General features: G+C 34.9%; 1 protein-coding gene across 4 annotated transcripts in view; it reads right to left on the reverse strand.

Moving 5' to 3' along the window:
* The window catches only part of LOC111089213, a 25270-nt gene that overhangs the window by 9910 nt on the left and 4649 nt on the right, over nucleotides 1–10711 (reverse strand). For 2 of the 4 annotated variants that reach the window (XR_002613517.1, XR_002613519.1), the window contains exon 2: nucleotides 10256–10411. Coding sequence is in view for 1 of the 4 variants with exons in the window: in XM_022401294.1 (XP_022257002.1) it covers nucleotides 3594–3947; nucleotides 7416–7904 (843 nt within the window). In the remaining 3 variants the exon portion in view is untranslated. Of the gene's footprint in view, nucleotides 1–1208; nucleotides 3948–7415; nucleotides 8108–8306; nucleotides 8469–10255; nucleotides 10412–10711 lie in introns of those variants that run through there. The other 2 variants (XR_002613518.1, XM_022401294.1) reach the window with 2 other exon arrangements.

The following is a 10711-nucleotide window of genomic DNA, read 5'->3' on the forward strand; positions in this document are numbered from 1 at the left end:
AACTTCAAACAACTCAACCCAAAACAAGCTTTGGGCTTTATATAGTTCCAAAACTCGAGATAACTCAATCCAAAAGTCGAGATAACTGAATCCAATATAAGTTTTGGGCTTTATATAGTTACAAAACTCGAGATAACTCAATCCAAAACAAGTTTTAGGCTTTATCCAAAACGTGACATATCTCAAAACAATGTACGTTTTATGCTTTATATGGTTCCGGTGTTAACAGTAATAGGAAACCTGACAGTTGTTTTTGTTCTATAAACATTAATACTTGACTCAGAAATAAAGTATTAAGTTTAAATAACATTATTTCAAGTGTTAGCGTAACTATAGTGATCATATAGTTAATACACAAAGAACTTCCACTAACGGAAGGCCTAAACGCTCTCTCAAACGTTAAGACTTTCTTTGTTAAAAAAATAAAACATCCAAGCCACGGCGATCTATTTCAATCAAACACGTTGTGTTACAGTACAATTTTCCAGTAAGTCTAATGACAAATCGTTAGACAATTTACACTACACAGAGGGGATCACGCATGGTGAAAGTGAGTTATTTTAGGGTTACGTTAAGCCTAGTTGTCCTAACGTGGATGAAGAGCATAGGTTATTTTAGAGCATTATTAGGCCTAGTTGTCCTAACAGGGTGAAAATGGGTGCTAAGAAAATTGGGTTGTTTGTTGTTAAGCGCAAAGCTGTTAGTGTTCTGCATACAGTGGGTATTAAAACTCGATTTTTAGCGTGAAAAACCAAAAGCATGTTTGGTGGTACGGGGTTTCGAACCCGCGACCCTCAGATTGCGAGTCGAGTGCCCTAACCATCTGGCCATGCCGGGCCTAATATATGCGACTGAAGTTCCGAAAATTGCCTTTATATGTATACATGAAGATGATAATAAAAACTGAAAAACCTTGACCAAAGACGTGCAAATAACAGAAGACATACAGCAGTCGTTATTACTGTTGTTGTTTCGGCGCAAAATTACAAAATAGGCTATCTGTGCTCTGTCCACCAAGGGGAATCGAACACCGAATGTTAACGTTGTAAGTGGTAACTTATCGCTGACGCACGAGGGGGTGGGGTGGAAAGGCAGTTCTTACTATCAATAACTACGCAAATCGTTGAGAATTCCAGCATAATGCCACGTGTATATATGACTATCACAAAGCCAGGCGTGGCATTATGCTGGAATTCTATAAAGTATATATGACTATCACAAAGCCAGGTTTATAGAATTCCAGCATAATGCCACGTGTATATATGACTATCACAAAGCCAGGTTTATAGAATTACAGCATAATGCCACGTGTATATATAACTATCACAAAGCCAGGTTTATAGAATTCCAGCATAATGCCACGTGTATATATATGACTATCACAAAGCCAGGTTTATAGAATTCCATCATAATGCCACGTGTATATATGACTATCACAAAGCCAGGTTTATAGAATTCCATCATAATGCCACGTGTATATATGACTATCACAAAACCAGGCTTATGCATAATAAAAATCGAAGAACATGTTTCAACATGTCATTACTTGTCAAAACCTGTAAAGTTCGGCACTACAAAATTCCAAATTCACATACGGTTAATATCACAGTTCTCAATACTAAATACGAATGTTTTAGTGTGTCCCATATAAACATACGCACGTAGCAGTGAGAGAGTTGCATCATGAAGAAGGATTCGTTGTGTCATTTGTAGTCCTAGTTTCCTTGTTTGTTGGCGGTGGGGGTTTGCTACAGTTAGATTAACGCCCACTCAAACTATTCAAATTCGATGACGAGGAACCACTTTGAAATTAATAATTCTTTATTACACTCAAACCATGTCAGACCAACAAACACGTGTTCGAGAAATAAGATGCATATGACACATCAAGGAGCAGTGTGGGAGACCAAAATCATGGAAAGGCTAAAACAAGATTATAAACACGTGAGAGAGAAATGGGATTAGACGAACAGACACAAGGACAGACAGGGCCACTTATCAGCTTCCAACTTAAGACACACACATAAATTACTTTGATCTTGTTGATAACAGTAATGCTTCAGCTCTTTTCAATTCTATGCCATACTTTCTAAAAATCTGCGTACAAAAACATTATATTTCACAGTAGCATTCTTAGCTTAAGATATGACGAACTATAATTTAAAATCTGAACGACAGAATTGGGATCTTTTCGATACAACCTTTCAGACAAAGCCTCTCTGAAGGGTTTTGGCCAAACACATCATAAAAACAAATTAATCTGAAGTCCTTAATTTTATCATCAATATTTTATTGTTATACCACAGAGGAACTGACCAATGACTTGGAGAGAAGAAACAAACCAAGCAGAAGAACTGACCGATGACTTGGAGAGAAGGAACAAACCAAGCAGAAGAACTGACCGATGACTTGGTGAGAAGGAACAAACCAAGCAGAAGAACTGACCGATGACTTGGAGAGAAGGAACAAACCAAGCAGAAGAACTGACTGATGATTTAGAGGAGGAACAAATCAAGCAGAAGAATTAAATGATGAGTTATAGGAGGAGCAAACCAAGATGAAGAACTGACTGATGTGTTAGAGAAGGAACAAACTAAACTGAAAAGCTGGTTGATGTGTTAGAGGAGGAACAAAGCAAGCAGAAGAACTGACTGATGTGTCAGAGGAGGAACAAACTAAACTGAAAAGCTGGTTGATGTGTTAGAGGAGGAACAAAGCAAGCAGAAGAACTGACTGATGTGTTAGAGAAGGAACAAACTAAACTGAAAAGCTGGTTGATGTGTTAGAGGAGGAACAAAGCAAGCAGAAGAACTGATTGATGTGTCAGAGGAGGAACAAACCAAGCTAAAGAACTGACTGATGTGTTAGAGAAGGAACAAACTAAACTGAAAAGCTGGTTGATGTGTCAGAGGAGGAACAAACCAAGCTAAAGAACTGACTGATGTGTTAGAGAAGGAACAAACTGAACTGAAATGCTGGTTGATGTGTCAGAGGAGGAACAAACTAAACTGAAAAGCTGGTTGATGTGTTAGAGGAGGAACAAAGCAAGCAGAAGAACTGACTGATGTGTCAGAGGAGGAACAAACCAAGCTAAAGAACTACTGATGTGTCTGAGGAGGAACAAACTGAACTGAAAAGCTGGTTGATGTGTCAGAGGAGGAACAAGCCAAACAAAAGAACTGACTGATGTGTCAGAGGAGGAACAAACCAAGCTAAAGAACTGACTGATGTATCAGAGGAGGAACAAACTGAACTGAAAAGCTGGTTGATGTGTTAGAGGAGGAACAAAGCAAGCAGAAGAACTGACTGATGAGGTCGAAGAACAAGCCTACATTCCCATACTGGAAAGATAAATGTTTAACATTGAACATAAATGAAAATATTAAAGAAGATACTGGAAAAAATTCAACTCAATTAGGGCTTCAATAACTAACACATGGGAAACATGCCAGATGTTTTATAATTGGGAGAAAAAAAAATTAAAAGTTGATCAAACACAAGACTACAGCCTCTAGACATATTTCCCCCTTATCAACTTAACACAAAACTTGGCTATGTCGTTAAGACGAACAAACAACTTCTGGAAGGTGACGTCACCAAACAATCCCGTATCGCCACTTGAAATGATACTTTATTTCTTCTATGAAGATTCGATGTTCACGATACAACTTTGTTTGTGGATTGTAGGGCCTTGCGGTTCGAGAGTTCGATGTCAAGAAACGATTCCAACATTCTCTGTCTACTGACTCACATCTGTAATTCTTAATTTCTCTCTCCACCAGGGAGAACAAATGACGTGCTGCGCATATACTGGATCTGACGTTTAACATATCATTCTTGAACTCTTCCAAACGCTGGCGCCCCTCCAAAACGTGGACCTTCGAAGTGGTCAGATGCATCCTTCCTTCTCTGGCCAAGATGACGGCCCTTTTCTGGCTAGCTTTAATCTATACAAAACAAGACATTTATAACTTAACATAAATCAGGTAAAATATGGAACATCTTTAAACGGGTAAGTGAAAAACGATATCGTATCACACAACATTTAAACAGAAACAACACAAAACAAGAGGGTATCTTCAATAGCCGCAGCACTTGAAATTATTTTAAGCAGGATTAGAGTAAATTAATCTATGAGATCTTGGACGTGGTCAAATACATCAGTCGAAACGGTTTGACCTCCTGAGTCCAAAACTGTAATTAGCTCTCAGATCGGTCAAGAGATGACGGACCTATGAGCTAAACGTTTGTACTTGAAAGAAAAAAAATCAGCGCCGTTATTATCTCGCGGCTAAAAATATTAGCTACAAAGACCTTTCCCATAATGCCTTAGAGGATAATTCTTTACTACAGACATCATGTCGCTACTCAGTACTATGTACGGCAATGTCAGAATGAATTACTACGTACGGCAATGTAAGAATTAATTACTATGTACGGCAATGTCAGAATTGATTACTATGTACGGCAATGTAAGAATTAATTACTATGTACGGCAATGTCAGAATTCATTACTATGTACGGCAATGTCAGAATTGATTACTATGTACGGCAATGTCAGAATGAATTACTATGTACGGCAATGTCAGAATTAATTACTACGTACGGCAATGTAAGAATGAATTACTATGTACGGCAATGTCAGAATTAATTACTATGTACGGCAATGTAAGAATGAATTACTATGTACGGCAATGTCAGAATTAATTACTATGTACGGCAATGTCAGAATGAATTACTACGTACGGCAATGTCCGAATTAATTACTATGTACGGCAATGTCAGAATGAATTACTATGTTCGGCAATGTCAGAATTAATTACTACGTACGGCAATGTCAGAATTAATTACTACGTACGGCAATGTCAGAATTAATTACTACGTACGGCAATGTAAGAATTAATTACTATGTACGGCAATGTAAGAATTAATTACAACATACGACTAAATATTAAAGTTATAAACTCACAAAAATAAAAAGGCTGATAGATACTTGAATGGTCCCCACGTCGACGTTATTCATTGTTTTCAACACATAAATTAATAAATTTATTAGTTTCCGAACAGAAAGCTACACGGTGGACTATCTAACGATTATTAAAACCCGGTTTTTAGAGTTATAAGCCTTCAGACTTACCACCGAGCCATTAAGAGGGGGAGGGGACAAAGTCAGCAAATAAATGAAAATTGAACAATTAGAAATCTAATCGACAGTCTTAGCTTTCATATCACTCGCCAATCTTTATACTTGCTAAGCCACAAAGTTAGGTTTCGAAGGTTCCACCTATCAGACAAGTCGAGTCTGTTACCGTGTGTACTCAGTAACCCTAGTAATGCCACTCCCATGCTGCGGTGTACAATGCGGTTTATGAATACCGTGACGGTAAAAAGTCTTTACTACCTCATTGTCACGCGTTTCTGACCACAAGGTTAATTTATTTTTTTTTCTTTTAAATCTCACCTAACCTGTCAAGCAAGAGAGGAAGAATATCATTAGGTAGTATTTAATAATGGCAGTCATGTGAAAATGGTTAACAGCGACGAACATCGGTTCAAATCCACGTGTCATTTCATTACCCAAATGTTTGAGTAACTTAGAAGAATAACGGGAGTATTTCATGAGTTCACTGCTCTAATATATACTCATCACAAGTAATAAACAATCATCTCTTCTAGCATACATTATTTAAATATCCATTAAAATCGTATTCGACACCAATGTTGATGATAAAATTTGACAATAACTGGGCTATTAGTGGTTACTGATAATCAAAGAATAACCACAAATTTAAATTGTGACACATTTCCAGTAATTTTTAATCATCAAATGTTACAAGAATGTGACACTTAACTTGTAAATCAGATAGTGTACCAGTATAGGATTCAGTTTTTAATAACTAATTACAGGACTTTAGGCACTTTATGATAACAGAGGGCACCACTCAAATATGCAGAGAGGAAGATAAAAAAAAAAGTGCTAAAAAATTATTCATACCCTGCATTGGAAAATAGTTTCTAATTGTCTCTTCTTCCAAGAAAATATTTAATGTGTTTCAATACAAAACATGTAAGAGTAAGTATTTCTACTGGCCACTAGTGGCTTGTTTGAAATATATAACAGTCACCGAACTGACGTAATTACATAATAAATTTACACTGAACTAATATTTCCCAAAATATATTGTTTGTTTGTAATTAAGCACAAAGCTACACAACGGACTATCTTTACTCTGCCCACCATGGGTATCAAAACCCGGATTCTAGCGTTGTAAGTCCTTAGAAATACCGCTGTGCCACTGGGGGGCCCCCCAAAATTCATACAACTATTTTTTGTTATTATTAACTAATATTAATATTATTCAGGAAAACTAATTAAATAAATCCTAACATAGGCTAACATATTATCTTATAATCTAAATTATAAACACTTGAAGAAAACACCAGTCAAGTATTTTAATGATCACACTCAGTTCAGAAAACGAAACAGGCTTTAAAAAATGTAAACCTAATTTGTGTCTCCACTTTGTAATCTGAAACCACAAATTCCGATGCTCCAAAAAAACTAAGAAATTTGATAGTTTTAAAAATATTTATTCTATTTTTAAACTCATTAATCTTTTTTTTTCTCCGATCACAGATGTCCCTAAACAACCGAATTTTGTCTATTTTGGGACAGTGTATCAAACTAAAACAGTTGTTTCTTTCAAAAAATAAAATTTGAAATTTTTAAGTTTTAGAGTTGATTGATTCAATCTGTAAAATTCTTCCTTCTCAAACTTACAAGATACCTAACTCCCTTCCCAAAATAAAGTGAATAAAACCAATTTATTTTTCAGAATTTCTAGGGTTCAACTTGTCCATTCTGTAAAAAAAAAATTGTCTTGTTTGTCAGTGGACACGACAGCGTTTGATGGATTTTTATTCTGACACCACAATGGCAGTACACATCTCTATAAACTACACTCAAATGTCTCTGACGTCATCTCCACTTATATCAGATCAAAAATCTGGTCTGTCTTCTGTGGAAAAAATGAGACTACAAAGTTTTCGTTGACACTAAAAGTGTGACGTCACAGACATTAAACCTAAGTATGCTGATTCCATATATTTATAGGTCTATTATTACAGTGGCGTAAAGGTGGGAACAAACAAACACAAATTTAGGTTTATGTAGTAGACAACTGATACCTACAAATAAACAGAAAAATACAGATTTTTTTTTCTTCTGCAACTTCTGTGAAAACCTTTATTTACATCTTTTTAAATTATTTTATTGATAAAAATAAACCTTTTAATGTTTTCTAGATCTTCGCCACAATAAATGTTTAAATTGATCTTGAAATAATTTAAATAATTTGAAACTCTAATCCCACCCGTTTTTCTTAGAAATGAAACTTACAAATAATAATATTCACCTGTTCAGCTGGTTTCAACAAGAGTAAAGGTTTTCTTGGTGTTGAAGTTAATGGATGTGGCTGTGTTTTATCAGTCAAACTGTGCAGATCAGCAACAGTATCATCCCAACTGATATCTTCCTTGCAAGAGGAAAAAATTGTTGGTGTTGTTATATCTGGTTCTATCTCTGAGAGCTTTTTGATGGGAAGGTGGTCCTTAGCTTCTGTGTTTCCTGATGATTTTAAAAGGACTTCATCTTCGAAAAATGTATCTCCGGAGACATGAAAACAGAAGATTTGTAGTATGTTAAGGCACTGGGCGTGTAGAAAATTGATAAAAGTTGATACATTGGATTTTTCTTGTCTGGTGGACTTCCCTCTTTGCGATCTTGATGAAAAGCATTGATGGATCAGGTCATCATTTTGTTTAAAGTGAGGTCCTCGAGGTCGACATTTGATGCTGAAGTTTGAAAGCAAGACGATGATACAAATGCTGCCATATTCTAACATAAGATGATTAAAAGGAACTTATAGTTACCCTGAAAATATTTTGTAGATTTGGAACTCAATTCAAAACTTGGTATTCTGTATATGATAGCTTTTTTTTTTCTTTTTATAGTAGATTGAATACCATAGTTTTTTGGTTTGAAACATTCATCATCTCTTCATGATGTTGAGCATATTCTTGTTGGTGAATTCTTCTAATTCAAAGTCTGATAAGAATATAAAAAAAAAGAACATCAAATATTCAGCAGGCAACATTAAATGTCCTTTGTAATTAATTGTTTTAAAAACTAATAAAATTAGTAGGACTTATAAACTTATGTCAAACTTCATGTCAAGTGTCTTAATATAACATAAACAGAAAACGAAAAATTTAAAAAGAAGTTGATGTGATCAAAATAGGCCTACCTGTGATCCCACAGTGCATATAACGATGCTAAAGTCCAGTGTGCTAGGCAGTGCATATTTTCCACAGAAAAGGTGAGGAAAGTACAAGATTCGCAGAATAAGTGCAGTAATACCTTAGAAGTTGGTGATCAAGAGGGAATAAAATGATGTTCATTTCTAGAGCTAAAAACCAAGTCATTCATTACGTGAATAAAGAAAACTACAGAAAGAATTAAAGTGTAATGATGTTCATTTCTAGAGCTAAAAACCAAGTCATTCATTACGTGAATAAAGAAAACTACAGAAAGAATTAAAGTGTAATGATGTTCATTTCTAAAGCTAAAAACCAAGTCATTCATTACGTGAATAAAGAAAACTACAGAAAGAATTAAAGTGTGAGGGAAAAGAAATCAACATTCAGCTTTAATCATAAACTACAAATATATATATATATATATTCCAATTTTAACTATAAAACAAAAGCACTGCAGAAGTAACAAACTTACACACTTTTCGTAGATGTTCACGCCTCCTACAACCAGAAGAAAATAACGTTCATAGTACGAGTAAACTTTAATTGAAGGTATGAATATTATAAACCATTTATCACACCCACACACATAATATGTACAGCAACCAAATAGTCTCAGTATTACTCCATGCACGTGTGTGTGTGTGTGTCATGTAATGCAGTGGATGATATAACACTTTATTTACCACTAGATGCAAGTCATTTGGGACAGACAAACACAGTATTCCAGCAATGCTGGTTTGTTTTTCCATAGATGAGAACAAAGTTTGATCCTTCTTGTAAAGGCTTAAAATGATGGAATGTTAGTAGTTCACTATGGTGGCCAGTTTAGAAAGCTGTGTAATATTTAATCCACAAGTGAGATGAGTTTCATTTATGGCTCTTGCAATGATTTCCCTCCCCCCAAAAAGGAATACGTGTATATATATATTTAATCGACACACCCTCCAAAAAAAGACACTAAAGGAACCTGTATATATATCTACAAATTTGTGATTATCTCAAATATAACACAACCTCATGCTTCCAAAAAGTTCACTCTAATTTGAACACAAACTAAAACCTGCTGTATAAAACACAGAGTTATATTATATACCTATATTTTTAACACAAGTAACAGAATGTTACATTATCAAACAATATTTAATAAGATAAAAGTCCTGTTTAAACTCAAAAAGAATAAGACCAACTCTGAACCTTTATCGTGTTATAAAAAACTAAGTTATCACTGTTTAACTAGATTACTTCTAACAACTATTTCTCAGCCTCGTACGTGGAACTGATTCCACAATAACATTTTTATCTAATATTCTTATAGTGATATCAGTGACTGTACACTCTACATCATGATGAAGGTTTTCCATTAGTTCTACAGTTATTTTCAGTTTGATGAAGGTAAACTCTCCATGCTATGGTAACACTGCACACGTGTACATGTAGGTTCGTAAGCAGCTTATAAACTTGTGTGTATAGCAATGCCACATACTTACGGGCATAAAACATTAAAGTTATACTTTAAAACTGTTTTCAATGTAATCTCTCGTTAACATTAATTAATGCAACGTAGTAGAGATTTTAATAAGAAATTCCTGCCGTTAAAGGTCTACTCAAATGTTCTAAAAGAATATTCTTAATTCACTTACTAAGTTGAAAGTGCTCGTGAATTTCTATGTTGGTAGCACGAATAAGATATTTGAATAAAAATGACTTGATTTTTTTGGCAATTTTGAAAACAAAAAAAACACTAACAATATTAATTTTGAATTTCACCTAAATTCAAATAATCGTTCATTATAAAAACTTGTTAGATGAGATGAATGTCAGTCCCAAATATACTAAAGTTTTAACATAATTTGCTTTCCTACTCGTTTTGATATTTCTAGATGAAAGTGAGAAAAACAAACTCCAGACCCGTAGTCTTAAATTAGTCTACAAATACCTTCTACTGCAGTGGTTCTCAAAGTGTTGTCCACAGGCTGGTCTATAATGCAAGTCATTGACGTGCAATGCCACAGCCAAGGCTATGTGAGAGAACAAAATAGATGGGGTAGGACTGGTAGGTGATCCATGGGGCCTTTTTCCACACTGAATTGGTCTTTGGGCAAAAAAAGTTTGAGAACCACTGTTCCACTGTATTTAACTTATTGAAAATAACAACTAAAATATACACCCACAGTTAAGTACTGAAAGAACCATTTTTAGAATATCTTTTGGCTGCTGTGCAATCAGATTAATCACTTTGTTCTGGTTAATACAGATTAAAGGGTAGTAAGTCTGTTCTAGTTAATACAGATTAAAGGGTAGTAAGTCTGTTCTAGTTAAAATCTGTGACTTACTACCCTTTAATCTGTATTAAGTAGAACAGACTTACTACCCTTTCTGTTCTACTTAATAC

Source organism: Limulus polyphemus, unplaced genomic scaffold (assembly GCF_000517525.1).
Source record: "Limulus polyphemus unplaced genomic scaffold, Limulus_polyphemus-2.1.2 Scaffold5585, whole genome shotgun sequence".
Lineage (NCBI taxonomy): Eukaryota > Metazoa > Arthropoda > Merostomata > Xiphosura > Limulidae > Limulus > Limulus polyphemus.